The 26,505-nt window shown below is 52.0% G+C and overlaps 2 protein-coding genes across 6 annotated transcripts in view; both read left to right on the forward strand.

The window, feature by feature from the left end:
- Positions 1-11,832, forward strand: PYGO2 (pygopus family PHD finger 2). 4 transcript variants are annotated; one of them, XR_008312166.1, is made up of 5 exons: positions 1-274; positions 2,374-2,423; positions 3,295-6,249; positions 6,359-6,498; positions 11,467-11,832. XR_008312166.1 is itself a non-coding variant. In XM_053277575.1 (3 exons), the coding sequence occupies exons 1-3, from the start codon at positions 142-144 to the stop codon at positions 4,369-4,371; spliced, it is 1,260 nt and encodes a 419-aa protein (XP_053133550.1). In that variant the 5' UTR covers positions 1-141; the 3' UTR covers positions 4,372-6,324. The 4 variants fall into 4 exon arrangements, 1 of the variants encoding a protein (XP_053133550.1); XR_008312165.1 differs by lacking the exon at positions 11,467-11,832 and having other exon boundaries at positions 6,359-10,153; XR_008312167.1 differs by lacking the exons at positions 1-274; positions 11,467-11,832 and adding an exon at positions 2,149-2,210 and having other exon boundaries at positions 6,359-10,153.
- PBXIP1 (PBX homeobox interacting protein 1) overlaps positions 10,059-26,505 on the forward strand; it is a 24,628-nt gene continuing 8,181 nt past the window's right edge. The window contains exons 1-4 of one of the 2 annotated variants that reach the window (XM_053277574.1): positions 10,059-10,554; positions 22,814-22,903; positions 25,497-25,578; positions 26,171-26,232. In XM_053277574.1, the coding sequence (XP_053133549.1) occupies positions 22,841-22,903; positions 25,497-25,578; positions 26,171-26,232 (207 nt within the window). In that variant the 5' untranslated portion in view covers positions 10,059-10,554; positions 22,814-22,840. The remainder of the gene's footprint in view (positions 10,555-22,813; positions 22,904-25,496; positions 25,579-26,170; positions 26,233-26,505) is intronic. The other variant, XM_053277573.1, reaches the window with a different exon arrangement.

Here is a 26,505-nt window from a genome sequence, read left to right on the forward strand (position 1 = left end):
TCCGGAAGTAGAGGCGGTGTGAGCCCCCCCTTTTGTTGCTAGGCGCGCGTTTCCGCTTCCGGTCCCCTTTGCGATGGCGCCGCCGGGGGCCGCTCGGTCGCTGTAGCCGCCGCGCCTCTGCCGTCTCCCCTCGACCCTCCTATGGCGGCCCCGCACGCCGACAAGCTGGAGGGGGGAGTCGGCCCCGCCCCGCCTGCCCCGGGTCCGCCGCCGCCGCCTCCCCTGCCGCCGGGCAGCCTCTCCGCTGGGCCAGGCCGCAAGCAGGGCAAGGCCGGTAAGGAAGGGGGGCGGTTGTTATGGTAACCAGGGCGGGACGGGGAGCGGACGCGTTGCTGTGGACACCGGGTGGGCAGGGCTTGAGCTGCGGCGCGCGCGGCGTCCTGGGGGCGGGGCTGCGGTGCGGGGGCGGGCACTACGGAGCCCCGCCCCTCTGCCCTAAGGGGCTCTTCCTCGGGCCCTGCCCCCTGGCAGGCAGAAACCCAACCGGTCCTGTTTTCCTTTCTTCGTCTTTTCCTTTCCCCGTGTGCTTATAGAGAATAAGTCAAGTGTATGGATAATAGTAGTCTTAAGAGTGGTCAGCAAGGAGAAGATTCTCTGATTGGTTATTTATTATGTTGGTCACTTCCCTGGTTATCTATATTTGTTGCTTCTATGGTTGGTTGGTTGGTTTATTCATTTATTATATTTGTGATTGATTAAGTGCCATCAAGGACTCTTAGCGATCCCCTAGATAGATTCTCTCCAGGATGATCTGTCTTCGACTTGGCCTTTCCACTCGCCCTCTCAGTGGTGCATTCATTGCTGTCGTCATCGAATCCATCCGCCTTGCTGCTGGCCGTTCTTTCTTTCTCTTTCCTTCCACTGTCCCCAGCATTAGGGACTTCTCAAGAGAGCTGGATCTTTGCATCATGTATCCAAAGTAGGATAGTTTGAGCCTGATCATTTGTGCCTCGAGTGAAAATTCTGGATTGATTTGTTCTCTGATCCATTGGTTTGTTTTCCTGGCTGTCCATGGTATCCTGTACACCATTCCAAACTCACATCTTAAGGTTAGAGCAGGGCTAGGCCAGTCCTAGGCGGCAAGAGGCCGTGGGACCTACAAATCTAACGCTGACACCTAGACTAGGCTTTTCAGAGGACAAGTTTCTGAATGAAATCCCTCCCAGGTACTCCTCTTTCTGTTCTACAGATGTTCCTTGTCAATGGGATAAAGAGAGGTGTTTTAGCATAAGCATACCAGATCTGGTTGCTGTTGCACGTAATTTCCTTGGAGGTCTTCCCAGGTTATTGGTTAAAATGGGAGAGGGGTTTCTCACCCTTGCTTGTAAACAACGGGCTGAACAGGTCCCTGGGGGACGAATAACCTGAGAAGACCGCCAAAGAAATTATGTGCAGCAGCAGCCTGATCTGGTATGCTTATGCTAAAACACCTTCACCCTATTAAACGTGACCATAGAAACTATTCCCTAGTCAGAGCAATCTTCCCCCTGGCGTTAAAGAGATTTCCCCTCCCCCAGATGGAGTTAGCTCCTAGGATTTCTTCACTCCTATGTTCCTTCCTATGATTCATTCAAACCCTACCAACCCTTGCCAGCCTGGATTTCCAAGATAATAGGTGCAAAGGTCTGAGTCCTTATCTATCCACAACAATAGGACAGCTCTGGGAACACGAGCATTCTTCTTTCCTCTCTGCTCAGGTGAGCTGCAGAGGTGAAGCCTCAGAGACCCCCCCCCCCATCTCAGATCGAGATTGAGAGACAGCGAGCGCATGCTCTGTGGATGTGTCTTCAGAGTTTTTTGGCCTCAGGAATCTGACGATTTATAGGTATATTATAGGTATAAGTGTATGTTACCCTTTCTTCAAGCCATCTAAGCTACTGGCCTTTGCTGCATCCTATGACGGTGAATTCCATGAACTGACTGCTGTGTGGAGAAATCCTTTTTGAAAAATTGTTCTGAAATGCTGGGAAAGCAAGATTGCTTGGTTTCCCTGCCACTTGGCAGGAGATAACATTTCAGAAGCCAGCTTCTGCTGCTGGATTTATTGTGTGACTAAATACACCAGTCATTAATCAACTAGACAGACGAAAAAAGGATAAGGCAGCACCTCTTAGGCAGACTAATATTTTAATGCATACGTTCTTCTGGGTTGTAACCCACTTCCTCGGATGCAGGGGGAAAGCAGTTGCAAGGTGTGGAAATATGTGGGGGTAAGCAAACCAGGCTATCGTGCATGCACATGCTTTCTAGTAACTTGCGTGCATGTGTTGGTGAAGTTGGATTCGGGCATGATCAGCGGGTGGGTGGGGTGGCTTTGGGTGGTACTAGCTGTGGTACTAACCCTTTGGTATTTCCTTTTCCCTTTCCAATCAGGCCTTCAAATGAAGAGCCCTGAGAAGAAACGCCGCAAGTCCAACACCCAGGTAGGGGATTCTGTCTGTCTGTCTGTCCTGGTTGCCAAAGTGTGCATTGGAGACAGAGCAGAGCCACCTGAGTCTTATTTTTCAGTCCCTATCGGTGGTAGAGAACCTGCTTAGCATGCAGACCAGGCCAGGTTCAGTCCCTGGCAAAATCTCCAGGTACTGCTGGAAGAGACCCGAGCCTGAAACCTTGGGAGAAGTTGCTGCCCGCCAGTGTTGACAGTACTGAGCTGATGGACCAAGGGTCTGACTCTGCATAAGGCAGATTCCTCTGTTCTTAGGACATTCATACTTGCTTCTGCCGTCATGCAGCCCATTGTATCCATGATTACTTGGAAGTAAGGCCCAATTATTCTGTGAGGCTTACTCCCAGATAAGCAGCCCTTGGATGGTAAGCTTAGGTTCGGGGTTGAACTAGGTGTGATTGAGCACTACGTTGGCTTTTATGCAGCCAAGAGTCGCTGGGTTTCCCCTCTGTGGGCTGGGACCACAGAAGGGTGGGGGGGTCTGCCACTGGCTGCCATTTGCCCTGGTGGAAAGGGTCCCAGCCTTTAAATATATGTGACTCGAATTGACTGTATATGGTGGTTATGAATAAAGTTTCGAGTTGGATTCCTACCAACTTCAAACGGGTCTTTTACTTTCCCTTTTGCAAACACATTCATAAAAAATTCTGGGACCTAGATCTGAATTTCCTGAGCTTTCCTATAAGATCAGGAATCTTATATAATCTCTGCAGGTTGGCTTTGCCCAGTCTATTACTAGTCTCACCTCCTAGTTTTCAAACACACATACATGGGGGTGTGTGTGTGTGTTTGGGTCTCCTTGCGGCCCGCCAGGCTGAACAGCTTCACATTGTGCTTTCTCTTTGCAGGGCCCGGCCTATTCCCACCTCTCGGAGTTTGCCCCGCCGCCGACCCCCATGGTCGACCACCTGGTGGCCTCCAACCCCTTTGAGGATGACTTTGGGGCACCCAAGGTGGGCTCCGCCTCTGCCCCTTTCCTCGGCAACCCCGGACCCTTTGGGAACTTCCGCATGCAGGGGGCCATGGGGCCCCAGGTCCCGCCCGGCTACGGTGGAGGGCCCCAGCCGATGCGGAGGCAGCCGCCCCCCTTCGGACCCGGCCAGATGGGCCCGGCCTTCAACATGCCCGCCCAGAACCCTGGCTACGTGCAGCCCGGCGGCATGGGCTTTGGGGGCCAGCCCTTCGGCCAGCCGCTGGGGCAGAACTTTAGCCCCCCCAGCGGGCAGCTCATGCAGGGGCCCCTGGGCAGCTTCGGCCCCATGATCTCCCCTACCATGGGGCAGCCCCCGCGCGGGGGGGACATTGGCCCAGGGCCCGGCCTCAACCCCCCAGGGGGGCCTCCCATGGGCCAGCGCTTCAGCCAGCCGGGCAACCTCTTCGGACAGTCGCCCATGCAGCGCCCGAACCAGAACCTGCCCCCGAACCCCAGCCCCTTCCCCGGGCCCGACCCCGGCTTCCCGCCCGGCAGTGAAGACAGCGGTGGGAACAAGCCGCTCAACCCGCCCCCCAGCACCTTCCCCCAGGAGCAGCACGGCGGCTCGCCAGCGGCTGTGAATGGCACACAGCCCGCCTTCGTGCCCAACAGCACTGGGCACAGCGGCACCGGCACCCCGGAGGCCAACAGCCTGCCCCCGTCCAGCAAGGCCGGCGGCGGCTCGGGGCACCAGCCGCCCCCCGGGCTGGTGTACCCCTGCGGGGCCTGCCACAGCGAGGTCCACGACGACCAGGACGCCATCATGTGCGAGGCCTCCTGCCAGAAGTGGTTCCACCGGGAGTGCACCGGCATGACGGAGAACGCCTACGGGCTGCTGACCACCGAGGCCTCGGCCGTCTGGGCCTGCGACTTCTGCCTGAAGACCAAGGAGATCCAGTCGGTCTATGTCCGCGAGGGCATCGGGCAGCTGGTGGCCGCCAACGACGGCTGAGCGGGCGGGAGGGAGCGGGAAGCCTCGGCCGCCCTCGCCCGGGACCCCCCCCGCCTTTCTGCCCCCAGGCTCACCTGCAGGCCACTGGCTTCTCATGCGCCCCTGGGCTGAGCGGCTTGGGACGAGCGAAGATGCAATCCGGGGGAACCTTTTCGTTTTTGTTTTTAAAGTGTCGGTGACTTCCAGAAGTTGGGCCACGGCCGCCCTCCTGTTGGATTCCCAGCCCCCTCACCTTGGCATCCTGTTGGCTGTCGAGTGGCTGCCATTTGGGGGAGCGGGGGGAGGCCCAGAGCGGTTGCCCCGTGCCCATGGCCCCTGCAGAAGCACCGTCGCCGGTGTGTTCTTTCCGTGTGCTCCAGCTGGGGGTGTCGGTGGGACGAAGGCTCATTGTGTGAGATTTGGCGTGTTCCACAGCCCTGGAGGTGGCAAGTGGGTGATGGTGCTGCAAGGCGTTTGGGGTCTTCTCCTCCCTCTAGTGTCCCACTCATCCGGCTTGCAGCAGCCCGATTTGCAGTGGTGTCTTGAAAACTTTGAAAAGACTGGGGGAGGGGGTCCCTTTGTTTAAAAAACAAAGCAGACCCCTACCGCAATGTGTTTAGCAGTGTTGTCAGGGGCATAGAAATGCAAATGTGCAAGCATGTCCTCCATGGAGAGAGTCAGGGGTGTCTTTAAAGAGCCCTGGGGTGGAGCCTGGGGCAAATCGGCCAGGGCGGTGGGGGGGGCCCTTTCAATAGCAGCAAGAAGAGTGGGGCCCTGCCCCAAGGACAGCCCTGGCAACCATTGTGACCCTTTGCTCTGGGCAAAAGTAACTGCATTCCCACCCCAGTGGTCTGAGGCTCGGGATAAAGAGGGGGCGAGAAGACCGAGGCGGCGGTCTGAGCAGCAATGCCAACACCTCTTCTCCATCTCTGGGCGGTAGACATTGCCAGAACTCACGATGAATGTTCGTCCCCAGAGATGGCCACAGTTTTTCGGCCCAGCTCCTGGACTCAGTGGCCACAAACCAGTTTCCGAGAGCAGCCTCTGCTTCCGTGCCTGGGCCGCCACGGGTCTGGCGCTTCGGTTGGGAAAGGGAGCTGTGGTGGCGTTCACAGCCCGCCCGCCCTGTTCTCGTGGCCAGAAGCCGAGGCCCTCTCCTAGGACCAGCCTGGCACGCTCGCGGGCAGTTTCTTCCCCGTTTGGCATGGATGCGCCAGCCCTCCGCGGGTGCTTCTAAAGAGGAGCTTCCCTTCCCACAATGCCGCACTGCTCATGCCTGTGAAAGGACTTCTCCCTGTGTTACGGGGCATTCAGAGACAAGCCATGCAAGTTTGAAAGAAAATGCCAACTTTGGACATGTTTTCCTTTTTTTAACATTTTCATTTTGTACGATATTTTTGCTGTGTTGGTGATTTCCCCCAATTTTAGTATTATTGTGGTTTTTTTAAGGGGGGGGATGATCAAGTGATTCCTGATGTGATTTTTTTTTTAATAATTAAAAATGACCCTGCTGGAACTTTGACAGGAAAAGGGGTGGGGGGTGGGGGTGGGAGCACATAAGCACACTCCCCTCTTTTTGTTTTTATGTGAGAACATTGAAATAAAACTTTTGTACCATCTGGTTGTGGCTTAATGTGAGGGGTGGGGTGGAATGTTTCTTGTCCTTTCACGAGTGTGTGAGTTTGTGGCCTGCGTCTAGGCAGAGCTGATGGTGTTGACGTTGTTGTTGTTTTTAAATTAACATTTATGTCCTAATTTTCTCCCCTGATGGATTCGTCCATGAGGTTCTCAAATAATCAAGCACTGATCTGACCCCAGACATCTGAAGAGTGGCTGCAGGATCAGGCGAAAGAGTCCGTCTCTTCCAGCTGCAGTTGGTCCCCATCGTCTGAGATTGAGGTAGACTGCCTTGGACCGTGGGGGATCTTCTGGGCTACCCGTAACAATTAAGATTTCTGCTACTTCATAGCAAAGGTCTGTTTTGTCCACCGTCCTGTTTTCTTTCCAGGCTGACTCTGGGAACACACTAGCCCTTTCCCTCTGCTGCTGCTACCCGGCCGATGAGGGTGGAGACTCCATAAGGCTAGCAGCTGTTGACAGATCTCTCTTCCTCCTTGTCCAAACCCATCTGGCTTGTGTGTTGTTGCAGTGAGTTTCATCAGTTGTCCATTGTGGGGGGAAGGGCTTCCTTTTGTCTGTCTGGTATCTCCTGTCAATAAGGGTCCCTTGGGTGACTCCCCAGCTCTAGTAGGACGGGAGACGGGAGCAGAGCTGGCCTTGTGGTTGCAGGATATTCCCCTTGCAGGGCGGGGCCATTGCTCAGTGGTCGAGCATCAGCTTTTCATGCATATGGTCCCAGGTGCAATCCCTGGCAGCATCTCCAAGAAGGGCTGGAAAGGACCTAAAACTCTGGAGAATGGCTTACAAGTCTGAGCTAGACTCGGCATAAGGCTGCTTCCTACGTTCCTAGGGAGATAAACTTGCAATATGTATAATCCTATAAATCTGCAAGCTCTAGTAATGAAAGCCAAGGAGCACAGTGAAAAAATGGGACTACAGCAAAATGTCAAGAAGACTAAACTGATGACAACGGGTACAGCAACCAGCCTCAGACTTGATAATGAAGACACTGAAGTGGTGGGTGGCTTCTGCCTTTTAGGATCGACCGTCAACAGTCAAGGATCCAGCAGTCAAGAAATACACCGCAGACTAGCACTTGGTAGGGTTCCAATGAAGGCCTTGGAAAGGATATTGAGATGCCGGGATGTGTCTACACCTACAAAGATTACAATCGTTCGGACAGTGGTTTTTCCTGTGACTCTACAGATGCGAAAGCTGGACTTTGAAGAAGCAAGGCAGAAAAAGCATTGATGCTTTTGAACTTGGGTGCTGGAGAAGACTTTTGAGGAGACCATGGACAGCCAGGAAAGCCAACCAATGGATCATAGTACAAATCAATCCAGAATTTTCACTCGAGGCACAAAGGACCAGGCTCAAACGATCGTACTTCGGACACATTCTGCGAAGACCCAGCTCCCTTGAGAAGTCTATATTGCTGGGGAAAGTTGAAGGAAATTGAAGAAGAGGACGACCAGCAGCAAGGTGGAGGGACTCGAGGACGGCAGCACTGAGAGACCTTCAAGGCCAAGTGGAAGACGGATCATCCTGGAGAGAATCTGTCTACGTGGTCACTAAGAGTCGACACCGACTTGACAGCACTTCATCCATCAATCTCCATCAGGCCTGCTTGGTTTCAGAAGGTGCATCACCTGCCTTGAAATTTTGCCCTGGGCTGCTTTTGAGGGAGTGCCTAGTCCGGATCCTTCCTCCCTCCGCCAAAGAGCTTGCCTTTCCTGCAAATCCAGCAGACTCTCTTGCTCCAAACCCTGCTGATTTGCAGAACGGAGATGACCCCAGCCTCCCTTCCCAGGAAAGGGAAGTGAATTTGAATGGCTTCCGTCTGGTTCCTGAGCTCACACAGGGGGCCCGAGTCGGCATCACAACCCGGCGACCACAGAGCCCTGTGGCTTTCTTGGAAGACTACAGGAGGGGTTGACCATTGCCTCCCTCCCACGCAGGATGAGATGATGCCTTTGCATCCACCTCCAGCACCTTCCAATATCGCTGCTGCCCTATATAGGTGACTGTAAATATCTTTTTACTAGGCACAGTCCGGGAAGCACACCGGCAGGGATTCGAACTCACAGCCTCTTGGTCCCTAGGCAAGCTGCTTCCCCGCTGCGCCTCCACAGCATATAAGGCACAGTTCAATAGCATCCACCAGTGAAGGAGGACCACAGGGCATCTTGGAGGGTGTTCCACGGCAGGGCATAGGTGCACAGGAAGCTGCCGTCTACTGAGTCAGACCTTTGGTCCACCTAACACATTATTGTCTACCCTGACTGGCAGCGGCTCTCCAAGGTTTCAGGCAGGGGAGGGATTGAACCTGGGGTTGTCTGCATACCAAGCAGATGCTCTACCACTGAGCCCCATCCCCAACGTGGGAAGCTGCCTTGTCCAGAGTCAGACCTTTGGTCCCTCTAGCTCAGACCGGCTGGCAGCATCTCTCCCAGCCCTACCTGGAGATGCTGCCAAAGAGTGAACCTGGGCCCTTTTGCCCCCGAGCTAACGGCCTCATCCCCAAATCAAATGCTCTACGGCTGAGCCAGGGCCTCCGCCTTGGTGCCACAGCAGAAAAGGCCCTGTCACTTCTGCCCAACTGCTATAACCTTGAGGGCAGAGGGGTGCAGCAAGACCGCTGGCCACTCGGTGGGTTCATAGAGGGCGAGGCGACCCCTTGGCCGTTGGGTCCTAGGATGCTCCTGGCGTTGGCAGGAGCGTGATGTCCAGCATGAACCTGCCCATTTTCCAACGCAGCCCCCTCCACACACACACACACACACACCCCTGCTTCATGCTCCTGGCTGCAAACTTGCTCCCCCGCCCGCGGCCAAACCACAAAAACATCCTTGCCCTTCCCAGACGGCCCACGGCTTTTCGGAGCCGCAGAGCTGGGCCAGAGCCCTTGCGACGTGTTCTGTCTGCTCCTTTTGTTCTCTTCCTTGGAAGTCCGGTGACAAACTGGTGCCCTGGACAGCCGATTTCCTCCCCAATCCCTCTCCTTGGCTGAGGCTCCAAAGACAGCTCACCGCCCCCCACCCGCCCGAGCCCAGTCCCTGGTGCCAGGTCCGTAGAGCTGCCAAGGACAGGTCTGGGACACTCTGGTGGCCCAGAAAAGGCTGACGGGGGGCGGCATTCAGGGGCCAAATCTGGAAGCTTTTTGAGGGGAAACTGCCAAGAGCTGTTTTGTGGTGGAGAAGGTGGCTGAGGGAGGAGGCGGGGATGCTCTTCTTGCTTGAAATCTCTTATTTATCTGTGTCCGTGTTGTTTATCTTTGCAAAGAATGAGATGGGTCTCCGCCCCAAGGCACTTGCAGTCAAAACAAAGGAGACCACAGGCGGAAGGGGAGAGAAACGGAGGCAGGGTGGGCAGCAGGAATTAATGTGGAATTATCTCAGTCTCAATCAGCTTGCTGACAGGAGGGAAGGAGAACTTCCTGGTGGCAAAGTCTTCACGGAGAGCTCTGCCACAGACTCCTTAGGTGGCCGTAGTCATGTTTCTTCTTGGCTTCAGTGCCATCTGCAGAAGTGGCAGGCAGTAACGCTGGCCTGCCTTTCAAGTCGGGTTTGAACAGATTTCAGCAAGAGGAGATCCGTGAACCGCATTTCACTCCTTACAATAACCTCCCCAAGTACTGGGATGGGTGTTGCCTTTAACAGGCTATAACCTCCCAGGCGGCAATGGCTTTTGCCTGGGGCCGCTGGAAATGAGGAGGGCAATATTTCTCCATGCCAGAATATTCCTCAGTATCCATGGCCTCCATCCTTTCCCCTCTTAGGGTGCCCCAGGAACCTCACCAACCTGGAGGGATGGAGCCGCTCTGGGAAGAGCAGAAGGCTCCAAGTTCCCTCCCTGGCAGCATCTCCAAGACAGGGCTGGGAGAGACTCCTGCCTGCAACCTTGGAGAAGCCGCTGCCAGTCTGGGTAGACAATCCTGAGCTAGGTGGACCAAGGGTCTGACTCAGTAAACGGCAGCTTCCTATGCTCCTCAGCTTCTGCGTTCGCCTTGAGGGGGCTTGATGAGAGTCGCCGGTGGTGACTCGCCTGCCTTAGAGGCATGTATGCTTCAGGGCGACACAGAATTCTTCGGCAGCCAGCCGGGCTCAGCTGCCCTCCTTCCTGCGCAGCTGTTGCTGCCGCTCAGCCGCGCTCATCTGGCCTAGTCATCCCGGGGAGGGAGGGGACCGCGAGTGCGATCGCCCCCTTAGTGTGTGCACCACACCCAGGAAGGCAGATCTCCACTTCTGGGCTCGGCGTGGGGGGGGGGTGTCCCCTGACTGCCCCCCCCACTACCCAAACAGCCCCACCCCCCCGGGTCCAGCTAGAGGGGCTCGTTCCCACGCCTTCCCCAGGACCCGCTTTGCAGAACCCAAGGCGGCCTCCCCATTGGTCAAGCCCTGCTTCGCGGCCCCTGCCATTGGCGCCCTCACCCGCAGGTCCCGCCCCCTCCCTCCCCGCCTCTGCAGACTTTGCCAGCTGCGAAGTTTGTGCGGTACAAAAGTTGCCAAGAGAAGTGGAGACATCCTCCCCACCCCGACACCTCCGGATCTGGGGCGACGGAGCCAGGGAGCCCGCGGACTAAAGGTAAGGATGGGTGTGGGGCGAGGAAGGGAGGGGGCGGCCACCGGGAATCGTGAAGGAGGACACCCACCCACCCCAGTTTCTCAGAGGCAAGATATACTGGGGGAGCTCCCTGCCTCCCCCCACCCCGCCCTGTCTCAGCAAAAGGGGGACCTCTGGTCCTTGGATGCTGATGCAGGGTTGCCATGGCAACAGCCCCATCACCTCTGCCGCCTTCCCTTCCCGCATGTGGGGAGCTTGTGTTGGGGGTGGTACTTCCCTTTGGGGTTTAACAACGGGAGGGTGGGAACTAACACTAAACAAAAGCACACAAACACACGCACTTTAAAACACACATGAAATCAATAAAACTATTTGTGGGGTGGGGCCAGGCCATATTATAGTACAATTTGGGTGGTGATGGTGCAGTGTCTGGGACCCTCCTCTGGGTGTTTTTTTTTTGGGGGGGACAAGTACCCCACCTTTACTTGTCCTTTCCCCATGTATGAGGACGAAATCTGCTCCCCCCCCCTTTTTTTTTTACTGGGGATAGAAGGCAGAGATCATTGCCCAGGATATCATAAAGGCGAGGGGAAGGTGTTTAGACAGTCTCCTTAATGCATGGTTTGTGGGAAGGGGGGTGGTGTTCTCCCGCCTCCTCCGCCCCCCATCCTCAATTCACCCTTTAAGCTATTCCATCGTGTCTTGCAGATCCGATCTCTTCTCCACCCACTTCTATGATTTCTCCTCTGTGCTCTGCACGGATTGTGAGTTTTTCCAGAATAACTCCCACCCCCTGGTTTCCCTCCGCCTACCCAGAGATTCAACATCCCTGTCTCTTGTTAAGGGCATTTTTGGTGGGAAAGTATCTTATTAACCGCTCCCCTCATTTATCTAAAGGGGGCAACTCTGTCCCTTTTCCACTCTGATTTTCAGCGCCACACAGGGCAATCCCATGCAGAGCTACTCAGAAACAAATCCCACTTCCTTCAACAGGCACCTTCCTCCCAGGAAAGCGTTTCTGGGATTACAGCCACAGGGCAGACTAGATTGTCATAGGTATTTTATTGTTCATAATGTATTGTGACCCTTGCTCTTGCTCTCCAAATTTTTTTGTTCCACAGACTTGTGGGCTGCCCAGAGATGAAGGTTTGGGGCAGTCTACACATTTAAAAAATAGTCAATCAATCGATAAAATTATAAGCCTCCCCCTTGTGAAGGGAGGGTGAAAGGTTGGGTAGAAATACTCTCATAAGTAAAGAATTCAACTACTGTTACTACTTCCGTTATGTATATATTGCTTTTCGGGGGGGGGGCGGCGCGGGGAATCCTCTAAGCAGTTCATATAGAAACAGAATAGTAAGATTATTTCCTGTCCCAAAAGGCTGTCAAGGGGTGCAGGGAATACGAAGTCTATATCAGCATCAGCCACTGGCGGGGTGCTGTGTTGTGACTGAATTCAAGCACTAATCTAAGCATTAATAATTTAAGAATCGAAGTGGATAGAATTTTAATTTAATTTAAGCACTCACATCCCACCTGTTGAATTTTATTTATTTATTTATATGTGTGCACTGCCCGCAACTTACATTTCTGGGCGGTTTGCGACAACATATAAAACAAACAAAAACAAAAATCAAGACAGCCAAATAATTTAAAGCCACGATTCTGGCTGGAAAAGATCTGAATCTCCAAATGGTTTCGCAGGCGTAACCCATCATTCATACAATAGCCTTGGAAGGGAGGCCCTTTTTCGTCCCCCAGCGCCCCACTTTGCAGGGGGGAGGCTGGGAAAGGAGGCTAGCTAGCCGGTCTGGAGCTGAGGCGACACTCGAACCCACAACTTCCTCGCCGACAACTTGCCTTATGCACCGCCAGCCCTCTGTGGGTGTGTTAAAAAGCAACTTGTTGCTTAATCTGCAAGGAGAAATCCTCTCCCCAAGAGGCCCATGGCCACCCCTGGCTGTGTTTCCGTTGTTTTTGCGGCCACCGCCAGGGATCAAGGCCTTCGCTGGCTCCGGCTGCCCCACACAGATCGCCTATTAAGGACATCTCTCCTCTGCCAGGTTGCTATGGTGCCCAGCAAGAAGGAGAAGGAAGCCCCAGAGAGGCACTCCGCACAAACCACGGGGGCTTCCTTCCTGCCTGCCCAGCACCTATCTTCAATGCAAAGCCACAGGCTTTTTGGGGGGCGGGGGGAGAGGAGGGGAGGTAGGAAAGCCTTGGGGGCCCAGGGAGGAAGAAACTGTATCCGCCTCGTCCCTGCAGAGCAGCCTGGGTCTGCCTTGGCTCTTTCCACCTGCTGAACTGCATTAAAAAGAGCTAAAAATACCTCCCTCCTTTCCCCCAAAGTCACTCCGTCAGCTGTTGTGCCCAGAGGGGGGAGTTTCAACCAGAATTCCTGCAGTGGAGGGTGGGGGGGGAGGCTTGGGTGCAGGCGTCTCCTTTTTCTGGGATGGTTGTGGGGGTGCCCCACGCTTCTCCCTCCCCCTCCCCCAGTGCCGCTACAGGCCCCTCACGCCGGTTCTAGGCTTGCCAAGGGGTGCTTCCCGGTCCCTCTTTTTCGTCTGGGCTGGCCTCTCTCTGCGCCTCGGTTAATCAGAGCAGATTCCAAGCTGGGCATAATTTGGATTCTCCGCATTCTCACTTGAGCTAGAATAGCCCTGAGCGGAAGATGCGAGAAGGCCACAGTCGCGCCCCCCGCCCCAACACACCATCCTTTTCCTGGCTATTCAGTCTCTGTGTGCGTATTCTGTGCTTTCATACAAAAATCTGCATTGAGCTGGCTAAATTCTGCCTCCAGAAAATTCTGGATTCTGCAACGGAAGACGGCCCGAATGGCAAAGAGCCTCTTTGGTGCTTCCCCTCCAGCTTTTGAACCCCGTTCTTTTTCAAATGGAGCTTGTAGCCCTTGGTATGTTTTCCCTGCATGATTTATCCCAACAGAAGGCCGTAATTCTGCACACACAGATCTGCAAATCATGCTGCTTATAAGCAAGTAGAAGCACAGTGATTAACTCGGGCTTTTCAGAAGCGTTTTTAATTTAACGGGTACCTGAAATAACCCAAGCGACACGTTCTGCAGTGTGTGTAATTTATGGTCGTTTGTCCACCCGCCCCCCCCCCCCACTGTAAACCACTTTGAGATCTCTTGTTGAAAAGCAGCATATAAATGTTCGTAGTCATCGCTTTGTAAAGGCAAGCTACTATGTGATACATTGAAGCCCCACCCTGAACACTAGAAATCTTTATTTGACTGCCTCTCGGGCTTCTGGGGTTTCAGATAGCTTTGGCCGTGCATTTTCGAGTGCATTTTGAAGGGCAGTCTGGTATAGTGGTTACAGCGGGGGGGGGTGTCTCAAACTTGTATCCCCAGAAATGGTTGGGCCCCAACTCCCAAGGCCACCATGATCCTGTGGCTGGGGATGATAGGAGTTGGAGTACATCTGGGGACCCAAATTTGAAAACCCCTGGGTTAGAGTGTTTGATTAGGGGCATGGTTTAAATCCTGGATTGGTAGGGAGTGTGTCTTTGGGTTGGTCACTGTCAGCTCGCCTACCCCCTCAGGACTGGCGCTGAAATGGAATGAAGGTCGACTTGTATCTTATTTCGTTAACTGCCTTGCGTGTTTTTCTAGATATAGATCTAGATATATCTAAACACACATACTGCATATTTATCTTAACCACCCTCCCAAGGCTCTCAGTGTGGCTTATGCTAGCAAGAGCTCCTGGGGATTAATGAATGGGCTAGGGCTGGAGAGACCCAGGTTCAAATCCTGGCTCAGCCATGAAGTTCATTGGGTGACCTTTAAATCCTCTTTAGGGGAGGAGGGATGGTCTTGTGGTAGCAAGCATGAATAGTCTCCTCTGCTAAGCAGGGCCTTCTCTGGTTTGCATTTGGATGGGAGACAAAGCGTAGTGGTTAGAGTGTTGGACTAAGACCTGGAAGACCCGAGTTCGAATCTCTACTCAACCATGGAACTCACTGGGTGACTCTGGGCCAATCATGTATCTCTCAGCCTAACCTACCTCACAGGATTGTTGTGAGGATAAAAATAACCATGCACACCGCTCTGAGCTCCTTGGAGGAAGAACAGAATATAAGTGTAAAAATAAATTTAAAGTACAGGTGAGCTCTGTGAGGTATTCCCCTTTGCTTTGGATGCAGAAAGTCCTGAATTCAGTCCCTGGCAGCATCTCTAGGTAGGGCTGGGAAAGACCCCTACCTAAAACCTTGGAGAGCTGCTGAGAGTCAGTGCAGGCTGGCATACTGTAGCTTTTTAAAGACGTTTAAACAGACTCATCTGTTCACCCAGGCTTTTAATTAATATTTTAATGGTTTAATGCTGCATTAATATGTTAATGGTTTTAATGTTAATTGCATTAATGTTTTAGTGGTTTTAATGTTTTGAAATATTATTTTAAATATTTTAAATTGTTGTAATGATTTAAACTATTTGTTTTTGTTTTAACTAATATTTTACATCCTGTTTTTGTTTTGTTGTAAACCGCCCAGAAACATAAGTTTTGGGCAGCATAAAAATATGTTAAATAAATAAAATAAATAAATAAATACTAAGCTAGAATGAAGCAATAGTCTGATTGAGTAGATGGCAGCTTCTTTTATTCCAATTTGGGAATGAGGCCATAGCCCAGTGTCAGAACATATGCATTGCATGCAGAAGGTCTCGGGTTCAATCCCTGGCAGCATCTCCTGATAGGACTGGTAGAGACTCCCAGCTGAAACCTTGGAAAGCCCCTGCCAGACAGTGTAGTCATTCCTACTGCAAATCGTCACCTCACAGCAGTGCAGAATTGTGGCCACAGGAGGGCACCCTTTTGCCACACCAGGATAATGTATTGCCAATTGCCTTATATATATCCGAGCCTCAGCTCACTGCAGTGCAGAAGAGCGGCGACAGGAGGGCAGCCTTTTGCCACACCAGCAGAATGCATTACACTTTGTCATTCATACAGCAAATCTTCACCTGGCTGCAGTTCATAAAAGTGGCCACAGGAGGGCACCCTTTTGCCACAACAGGAAAATGCATTGCCCATTGCCTTACATATAGCATAGCCTCACTTGGCTGTAGTGCAGAAAAGCGGACACAGGAGGGCACCCTTTTGCCACACCAAGAATATGCATTGCCCATTGCCTTACCTATAGCCTAGCCTCACCTGGCTGCAGTGCAGAAATGTGGCCACAGGAGGGCACTCTTTAGCCACACCAGGATAATGTATTGCCCATTGCATTATATATAGCGTAGCCTCACTTGGCTGCAGTGCAGAAAAGCGGACACAGGAGGGCACCCTTTTGCCACACCAAGAATATGAATTGCCCATTGCCTTACCTATAGCCTAGCCTCACCTGGCTGCAGTGCAGAAATGTGGCCACAGGAGGGCACTCTTTACCAACACCAGGATAATGTATTGCCCATTGCATTATATATAGCGTAGCCTCACTTGGCTGCAGTGCAGAAAAGCAGCCACAGGAGGGCACCCTTTTGCCACATCCGCAGAATGCATGACACTTTGTCATTCATACAGCAAATCCTCACCTGGCTGCAGTTCAGAAAAGTGGCCACAGGAGGGCACCCATTTGCCACACCAGGAAAATGCATTGCCCATTGCCTTACATATAGCCTAGCCTCAGCTCACTACAGTGCAGAAATATGGCCACAGGAGGGAACCTTTTTCCCACACCAGCAGAATGCATTGCCCATTGCCATACATATAGCCTAGCCTCAGCTCGCTGCAGTGCAGGAATGTGGCCACAGGAGGGCACCCTTTTGCCACACCAGGAAAATGCATTGCCCATTGCCATACATATAGCCTAGCCTCACCTGGCTGCAGTGCAGAAAAATGGCCACAGGAGGGCACCCTTTTGCCACATCAGGAAAATGCATTGCCTATATGTAAGGCAATTGGCAATGCATTATCCTGGTGTAGCAAAAGGGTGCCCTCCTGTGGCCATTTTTCTGCACTGCAGCCAGGTGAGGATTTACTGTATGTAAGGCAATGGGCAATGTATTTTCCTGGTGTGGCCAAAGGGTGCCCTTCTGTGGCCACTTTTATGCACTGCAGCCAGGTGAGAATTTGCTATAAGTATGACAATGTGTAATGCATTTTGCAGCTGTGGCAAAAGGGTGTCCTCCTGTGGCCACATTTATGAACTGTGGTGAGCTGAGGCTAGGCTATATGTAAGGCAATAGGCAATGCATTATTCTGGTGTGGCAAAAGGGTGCCCTCCTGTGGCCACTTTTCTGCACTGCAGCGAGCTGAGGCTGAGAGATAATGCATTGCCCATTGGCTTACATATAGCCTAGCCTCAGCTCGCTGCAGTGCAGGAAAATGGCCACAGGAGGGCACCCTTTTGCCACACCAGGATAATGCACTGCCCATTGCCTTACATATAGCCTCGGCCCACTTGGCTGCAGTGCAGAAAAGCAGCCACAGGAGGGCACTCTTTTGCCACACCAGGAAATGCATTGCCCATTGCCTTACATATAGCCTAGCCTCAGCTCACTGCAGTGCAGAAAAGCGGCCACAGGAGGGCACCCTTTTGCCACACCAGGAAATGCATTGCCCATTGCCTTACATATAGCCTAGCCTCACTTGGCTGCAGTGCAGAAAAGCGGCCACAGGAGGGCACCCTTTTGCCACACCAGGATAATGCATTGCCCATTGCCTTACATATAGCCTCGCCCCACTTGGCTGCAGTGCAGAAGAGTGGCCACAGGAGGGCACCCTTTTGTCACACCAGGAAAATGCATTGCCCATTGCCATACATATAGCCTAGCCTCACCTGGCTGCAGTGAAGAAAAATGGCCACAGGAGGGCACCCTTTTGCTACATCAGGAAAATGCATTGCCTATATGTAAGGCAATGGGCAATGGATTATCCTGGTGTAGCAAAAGTGTGCCCTCCTGTGGCCATTTTTCTGCACTGCAGCCAGGTGAGGATTTACTGTATGTAAGGCAATGGGCAATGTATTTTCCTGGTGTGGCAAAAGGGTGCCCTCCTGTGGCCACTTTTCTGCTCTGTAGCCAGGTGAGGATTTGCTATAAGTATGATAATGTGTAATGCATTTTGCAGCTGTGGCAAAAGGGTGCCCTCCTGTGGCCACTTTTCTGCACTGCAGCCAAGTGAGGCTAGGCTGTATGTAAGGAAATGGGCAATGTATTTGCCTGGTGTGGCAAAAGGGTGCCCTCCTGTGGCCACTTTGCTGCACTGCAGCCAGGTGAGGATTTACTGTAAGAATGACAAAGTGTAATGCATTTTGTTGCTGTGGCAAAAGGGTCCCCTTCTGTGGCCACATTTATGAACTGCGGTGAGCTGAGGCTAGGCTATATGTAATGCAATGGGCAATGCATTATCCTAGTGTGGCAAAAGGGTGCCCTCCTGTGGCCAGTTTTCTGCACTGCAGCGAGCTGAGGCTGAGGTATAATGCATTGCCCATTGCCTTACATATAGCCTAGCCTCAGCTCGCTGCAGTTCAGAACAGTGGCCACAGGAGGGCACTCTTTTGCCACACCAGGAAAATGCATTCCCATTGCCTTACATATAGCCTAGTCTCACTTGGCTGCAGTGCAGAAAAGCGGCCACAGGAGGGCACCCTTTTGCCACACCAGGATAATGCCCTGCCCATTTCCATACATATAGCCAAGCCTCAGCTCACTGCAGTGCAGAAATGTGGCCACAGGAGGGCACCCTTTTACCACATCAGGAAAATGCATTGCCCATTGCCTTACATATAGCCTAGCCTCACTTGGCTGCAGTGCAGAAAAGCGGCCACAGGAGGGCACCCTTTTGCCACACCAGGATAATGCATTGCCCATTGCCTTACATATAGCCTAGTCTCACTTGGCTGCAGTGCAGAAAAGCGGCCACAGGAGGGCACCCTTTTGCCACACCAGGATAATGCATTGCCCATTGCCTTACATATAGCCTCGCCCCACTTGGCTGCAGTGCAGAAAAGAGGCCACAGGTGGGTACCCTTTTGCCACACCAGGAAATGCATTGCCCATTGCCTTACATATAGCCTCGCCAAACTTGGCTGCAGTGCAGAAAAGCGGCCACAGGATGGCACCCTTTTGCCACACCAGGAAATGCATTGCCCATTGCCATTCATATAACCTAGCCTCACTTGGCTGCAGTGCAGAAGAGTGGCCACAGGAGGGCACCCTTTTGCTACATCAGGAAAATGCATTGCCTATATGTAAGGCAATGGGCAATGCATTATCCTGGTGTAGCAAAAGGGTGCCCTCCTGTGGCCATTTTTCTGCACTGCAGCCAGGTGAGGATTTACTGTATGTAAGGCAATGGGCAATGTATTTTCCTGGTGTGGCAAAAGGGTGCCCTCCTGTGGCCACTTTTCTGCACTGCAGCCAGGTGAGGATTTGCTATAAGTTTGACAATGTGTAATGCATTTTGCAGCTGTGGCAAAAGGGTGCCCTCCTGTGGCCACTTTTCTGCACTGCAGCCAAGTGAGGCTAGGCTGTATGTAAGGCAATGGGCAATGTATTTGCCTTGTGTGGCAAAAGGGTGCCCTCCTGTGGCCACTTTTCTGCACTGCAGCCAGGTGAGGATTTACTGTAAGAATGACAAAGTGTAATGCATTTTGCTGCTGTGGCAAAAGGGTGCCCTCCTGTGGCCACATTTATGAACTGCGGTGAGCTGAGGCTAGGCTATATATAATGCAATGGGCAATGCATTTTCCTGGTGTGGCAAAAGAGTGCCCTCCTGTGGCCACTATTCTGCACTGCAGCGAGCTGAGGCTGAGGCATAATGCATTGCCCATTGCCTTACATATAGCCTAGCCTCAGCTCACTGCAGTGCAGAAAAATGGCCACAGGAGGGCACTCTTTTGCCACACCAGGAAAATGCATTGCCCATTGCCTTACGTATAGCCTATGCTCAGCTCACTGCAGTGCAGAATAATGGCCACAGGAGGGCACCCTTTTGCCACACCAGGATAATGCATTGCCCATTGCCTTACGTATAGCCTAGGCTCAGCTCACTGCAGTGCAGAATAATGGCCACAGGAGGGCACCCTTTTGCCACACCAGGATAATGCATTGCCCATTGCCTTACGTATAGCCTAGGCTCAGCTCACTGCAGTGCAGAATAATGGCCACAGGAGGGCACCCTTTTGCCACACCAGGATAATACATTGCCCATTGCCTTACATATAGCCTAGCCTCACTTGGCTGCAGTGCAGAACAGCGGCCACAGGAGGGCACCCTTTTGCCACACCAGGATAATGCATTGCCCATTGCCTTACATATAGCCTCGCCCCACTTGGCTGCAGTGCAGAAAAGCGGCCACAGGAGGGCACCCTTTTGCCACACCAGGATAATGCATTGCCCATTGCCTTACATATAGCCTCGCCCCACTTGGCTGCAGTGCAGAAGAGTGGCCACAGGAGGGCACCCTTTTGCCACATCAGGAAAATGCATTGCCTATATGTAAGGCAATGGGCAATGCATTATCCTGGTGTAGCAAAAGGGTGCCCTCCTGTGGCCATTTTTCTGCACTGCAGCCAGGTGAGGATTTACTGTATGTAAGGCAGTGGGTAATGTATTTTCCTGGTGTGGCAAAAGGGTGCCCTCCTGTGGCCACTTTTCTGCACTGCAGCCAGGTGAGGATTTGCTATAAGTATGACAATGTGTAATGCATTTTGCAGCTGTGGCAAAAGGGTGCCCTCCTGTAGCCACTTTTCTGCTCTGCAGCCAAGTGAGGCTAGGCTGTATGTAAGGCAATGGGCAATGTATTTGCCTGGTGTGGCAAAAGGGTGCCCTCCTGTGGCCACTTTTCTGCACTGCAGCCAGGTGAGGATTTACGGTAAGAATGACAAAGTGTAATGCATTTTGCAGCTGTGGCAAAAGGGTTCCCTCCTGTGGCCACTTTTCTGCACTGCAGCCAAGTGAGGCTAGGCTATATATAATGCAATGGGCAATGCATTTTCCTGGTGTGGCAAAAGAGTGCCCTCCTGTGGCCACTTTTCTGCACTGCAGCGAGCTGAGGCTGAGGCATAATGCATTGCCCTTTGCCTTACATATAGCCAAGCCTCAGCTCACTGCAGTGCAGAAATGTGGCCACAGGCGGGTACCCTTTTGCCACACCAGGATAATGCATTGCCCATAGCCTTACATATAGCCTAGCCTCACTTGGCTGCAGTTCACAAAAGTGGCCACAGGAGGGCACCCTTTTGCCACAGCAGAAAAATGCATTACATGTTGTCATTCTTACAGCAAATCCTCACCTGGCTGCAGTGCAGAAGAGTGGCCACAGGAGGGCACCCTTTTGCCACACCAGGAAAATACATTGCCCATTGCCTTACATATAGTAAATCCTCACCTGGCTGCAGTGCAGAAAAATGGCCACAGGATGGCAACCTTTTGCTTCACCAGGATAATGCACTGCCCATTGCCTTACATATAGCCTAGCCTCACTTGGCTGCAGTGCATAAATGTGGCCACAGGATGGCACCCTTTTGCTTCACCAGGATAATGCATTGCCCATTGCCTTACATATAGCCTAGCCCCCGCTCACTGCAGTGCAGAAATGTGGCCACAGGAGGGCACCCTTTTACCACACCAGGAAAAGGCATTGCCCATTGCCTTACATATAGCCTAGTCTCCGCTCCCTGCAGTGCAGAAATGTGGCCACAGGAGGGCACCCTTTTACCACACCAGGAAAATGCATTGCCCATTGCCTTACATACAGCCCAGCCTCACCTGGCTGCAGTTCATAAAAGTGGCCACAGGAGGGCACCCTTTTGCCACACCAGGAAAATATATTGCCCACTGCCATTCATACAGCCCAGCCTCACCTGGCTGCAGTTCAGAAAAGTGGCCACAGGAGGGCATCCTTTTGCTACACCAGGATAATGTATTGCCCATTGCCTTACATACAGCCTAGCCTCCGCTCCCTGCAGTGCAGAAAAATGGCCACAGGAGGGCACCCTTTTGCCACACTAGGAAAATGCATTGCCCATTGCCATGCATACAGCCTAGCCTCACCTGGCTGCAGTTCAGAAAAGTGGCCACAGGAGGGCACCCTTTTGCCACACCAGGAAAATACATGGCCCATTGCCTTACATACAGCCTAGCCTCACCTGGCTGCAGTTCATAAAGGTGGCCACAGGAGGGCACCCTTTTGCCACACCAGGACAATACATTGCCCACTGCCATTCATACAGCCCAGCCTCACCTGGCTGCAGTTCAGGAAAGTGGCCACAGGAGGGCATCCTTTTGCCACACCCACAGAATGCATGACACTTTGTCATTCATACAGCAAATCCTCACCTTGCTGCAGTGCAGAAAAATGGCCACAGGAGGGCACCCTTTTGCCACACCAGGAAAATGCATTGCCCATTGCCTTACATATAGCATAGCCTCAGCTCACTGCAGTGCAGAAAAATGGCCACAGGAGGGCACCCTTTTGCCACAACAGGAAAATGCATTGCCCATTGCCTTACATACAGCCTAGCCTCCGCGCCCTGCAGTGCAGAAAAATGGCCACAGGAGGGCACCCTTTTGCTACACCAGAAAAGTGCTTTGTCCACTATTTTCCACAAGCAGTTTAAATCATCTGGCTTGCTTTCAAGAGTTTCTTGGAGACTTAGTATTACTTTATTTTATTTTATTTTATTCGATTTCTATACCATCCTTCCAAAAATGGCTCAGGGTGGTTTACATAGAGAAATAATAAATAAATAAGATGGATCTCTCTCCCCAAAGGGCTCACAATCTAAAAACAAACATAAGACAGACACCAGCAAAAGGGACTGGAGGGATTCTGTTCTGGGAGTGGAGAGGGCCAGTTGCTCTCCCTCTGCTAAATACAAGAGAATCACCACCTTTAAAGGTGCCTCTTTGCCAAATTAGCAGGGGTCGTTCATATGCCAATTCCTAGGACTGTAGCCTATTCTTGAGGGTGGGCCACCCTACCTTAGGGAGGGCTGGTGGGCCCATAATGCCTCTTCCCCAGCCATGGGGCTGCAGAAGGGGTGGGCGAAGGCAGATGGGTTTGCCCATCCATACATCTGGTGTACCTGCAGCCAGTTTCTCTGCGCCCGTTTGCATACCCAGGTGAATTTGCCAGTCAAATTCTCTTGGAGTCACGCTGACAGCTGCGTCAGAGCAGAGGTGCTTTGTGCGTGAGGTAGGTAACGACCCCTGCCCTGTCCCCGGGACCTCTGTACGCCTTCTCAGCCCACCCGTTCCAGGCAGGAGTGGTCCCAGGAAGGCCCTGCTGATTCTCTCCTTAACCCGCAGGCGCAGACCAGGTGGGCATGCAGAGCGATGGCTGATAATTCGGACTCCCGGGAGTCGGAGAACAACAGCTGGGTGATCGCAGGTTCTGAGGTGAGGGTCAGGGATGCGATTCAGTACCAGACGGCAGGGGTCTCCCTGGGCTGTGCCCCCCACCTGGGATGGTAGTTCAGGGTAATGGGCCTGGCACTATCTTCCCAAGGTCCTTCATTAACTGGCAAACCTGGCACTTCTTGTGTCAGACCTCTGCCTCTTTTTGGTCTCTGTTTATGGGGAAATGCTTGACTAACAAGCAGAAGGTTGCAGGTTCGAATCCCTGCTGGCCTGTTTCTCAGACTATGGGAAAGCATCTATATCAGGCATCTAGGAAGATGCTGAAAGGCATCATCTCATCCTGCGTGGGAGGAGGCAATGGTCAACCCCTCCTGCATTCTACCCAAGAAAACCACAGGGCTCTGTGGGCGCCAGGAGTCAAAATTGACTTGACTTCAAGGCACACTTTACCTTTAGTTCAGGGGTAAAGTATCTGCTTTGCATGCAGAACGTCCCAGCTTCAATCCCTCTCATCTCCTGCCTGAAGCCCTGTAGAGCTGCTGCCAGTTGGAGTAGACAAGACTGAGCTTTCTGGGCCAATGACCTGGCTCAGCAGGCAGCCGCTCCCTACAAACGTGGGCAAATTTGTTGGTACACTTACAGCTCATTGAAAAAGTGTTTTATGTCCCCTGAGAAGCGATTAAATGAAAAGCAATTGTCCCATTGATGTGTGATTGAGTAAAGCACAGCAAATGTGAAAAGAGATAAAGTATTGCTTATTCTACAAAGAAATTCTTAAGTGGCCTGGACACATTTGTTGGGCCCCTAGAAAAGATCATAAATAATTGGATTAGAGTGATGTTTGAAACCAGCTGTTTTCTTTAATTAGTATCACACATGTCTCCAATCGTGCAATCAGTCATTCAGCCTATTTAAATGGAGAAAAGTAGTCACACTGCTGTTTGGTATCATTGTGTGTCACACAATGAACATGGGCCAGAGAAAGCCAAGGAGAGAGTTGTCTGAGGAGATCAGAAAGAACATTCTAGACAAGCATGTTAAAGGCAAAGGCCATAAGACCATCTCCAAGCAGTTTGATGTTCCTGTAACAACAGTTGCAAATGTTATTAAGAAGTTCAAGGCCCATGGGACTGTAGCCAACCTCCCTGGACACGGCCGCAAGAGGAAAATCGGCCCCAGAATCAGCAGAAGCATAGACAAAAAGCCAAGGACAACTTCCAAAGAGATACAAGCTGAACTTCAAGGTCCATCAGTGTCTGATCGCACCATCCGTCGCTTTTTGAGTGACAGTGGGCTCAATGGAAGAAGGCCCAGGAGGACTCCACTGTTGAAAGAAAAACATCAAAAAGCCAGACTGGAATGTGCTAAAATGCATATTGACAAGCCACAGTGCTTCTGGGAGAATGTCCTTTGGACAGATGAGACCAAACTGGAGCTTTTTGGCAAGTCACGTCAGCTCTATGTCCACAGATGAAAAAATGAAGCTTTCAAAGAACACCATACCTACTGTGAAACATGTTTTGGGGCTGCTTTGCTGTGTCTGGCATGGGCTGCCTTGAGTCTGTGCAGGGATCACTGAAATCTCAAGACTATCAAGAGATTCTGGAGTGAAACGTACTGCCCAGTGTCAGAAATCAGCTAAAAGCACCCAAGAATGGCTAAAGACAAAACATTGGGCTATTCTGAAGTGGCCTTCTATGAGCCCTGATTTCAATCCTATCAAACATCTATGGAAAGAACTGAAACATGCAGTCTGGAGAAGGCACCCTTCAAACCTGACACAGATGGAGCCGTTTGCTCAGGAAGGGTTGGCCAAACTACCTGTGGACAACTGCAGAAGTCTCATTGAGAGCTACAGGAATCGCTTGTTTGCAGTGACTGCTTCTAAAGGTTGGGCAACAAAATATTCAGTTCAGGGTCCCATCATTTTTGTCTATGCCATTTCCATTTGTGTTGTTATTTGAAATCTCCTGTTGTGTCGAAACTCTAAAGCAAAGTCTGTTTTTTAAAAAATGGGGAGTAAACAATGATGGGTGCCAATTACTTTCGTCAGTTTCAAGTTATTTCAGAGACAATTGCGGGTTCTTTTTTCGTGGAGGGCTACCAACACATTTGTCCACGTGTGTAAATTCCTGTGGGGTGCTGCTTATTGGGGGTGAGTGGGACGTTGATGTTGGAGCAGTAGAAAGTATTGCTCTAGGCCCCTTTAAAGGCTCCCCGTCCTCTCTCTCTAACTAGTGTGATGCAGTGGATAAGGTTGTAAAGAGGGGCTATGTGGAGCCTCCATGTCCAGAGGCAATATACCCCTGAATACCAGTTGCTGGGGGACAAAGAGGGGAGGGCTGTTATCGCTGTGGGGCGCAAGATGCTGGGCTGACAGCCCTTGGGTCTGACCCAACTGGGTTCTCTTTGTGCTCTGGTGAGTGTCCAACTGGGAGGACCCAAGTTCAAATCCCACCCAGTCATGATGCCCACAGGGTGACCTTGGGCCAGCCTCATCCTCGCCGTCTAGCCTACCTAATGGGGTGGTTGGAAAGTGGGGGAGAAAAGGATAGCAGAAATGCAGTGCCCCTGCTAGGCCCCCATCAGTAACAAGGAGTCAGCTCTTTCCCCATCTCTCCTTTCTCTTCAGGCTCTACCGGTGGAGGAACTTGGCTCTGAAGCTGCAGAGGAAACCCAGACAGAGCCTGAGCTGGCAAAAGATGGCACCCAGGGTAAGCAGTGAGGGGCATGGCAATCGCCCATCGCTTCTCCTTAACTCTGCCCTTTCCTGTCCCTTCTGCATCTCCCAAGGCTCTGCAACCCACATCCCTTTCCCTCAGTGCTGCCCCCTGGGTTAAGCAAATAGGGCGGCTAATGTCCTTTGTTCTAGCTGGCGATTTTGTGACCCCCGTCACACCCCACTTCACTGAGCGGTGGGAAGTCGAGGACATGTTCCCTGTGGAAGTATTACGGATAATTATTTATTAACACATTTTTATGCCACCCAAAACTTACGTGTCTGGGCGGTTTACAACAAAATAAAAACAAAGCAAAACATTAGTTAAAAGAAAAAAGAAAAATGAAATGTTGTCTTTGTAATCCTCTATTTATTTACAAAGCAACGTAGCTGGAGCAGATATTATGGGGAGGGGTGCAGAAGCAAGCACACAGGAGAAGCAGTTTATCTGACAGCAAAGCTTAGTGGAATGGAGATGGGTTAGTGGGCTCTCTACACCCACAAGTGCATTAGAATCATGCGTGTGTGCGCACACACACACACACCCCTTTCACACTGTGAACTAATAGAGACGTCTTTCCCTACAGCGTCTCCTGCTGACAGTAAGCAAACAGCTGAGCAGCCTGATCTTGAAGAAGCGAAACTCAAGGTAGAACGTAAATCTGGGATCTGGGCCTGTGTGTGGGAATCTCCTCCACCTTGGGGTTCTGCTAAGGGCTACTTCAATTAAATGTACAGACCCTCCGTTCAGGGCTGCACAACTGGTTGATCCTGAAAAGACATGCACAAGGTGGTAGAGGCATTCCCTCCTGAGTGAGGGAGGGAAATCCTCTTCCCCAACAGCACTTGCTGCCCAGTTCATGTTGAGCGGGGACATCTCTTTAGCACTTGAAGGTTTTGGGGATGTATTCCTCAAACTCCG

The sequence above is a fragment of the Hemicordylus capensis genome, chromosome 14 (assembly GCF_027244095.1).
Source record: "Hemicordylus capensis ecotype Gifberg chromosome 14, rHemCap1.1.pri, whole genome shotgun sequence".
In the NCBI taxonomy this organism is placed as follows: domain Eukaryota; kingdom Metazoa; phylum Chordata; class Lepidosauria; order Squamata; family Cordylidae; genus Hemicordylus; species Hemicordylus capensis.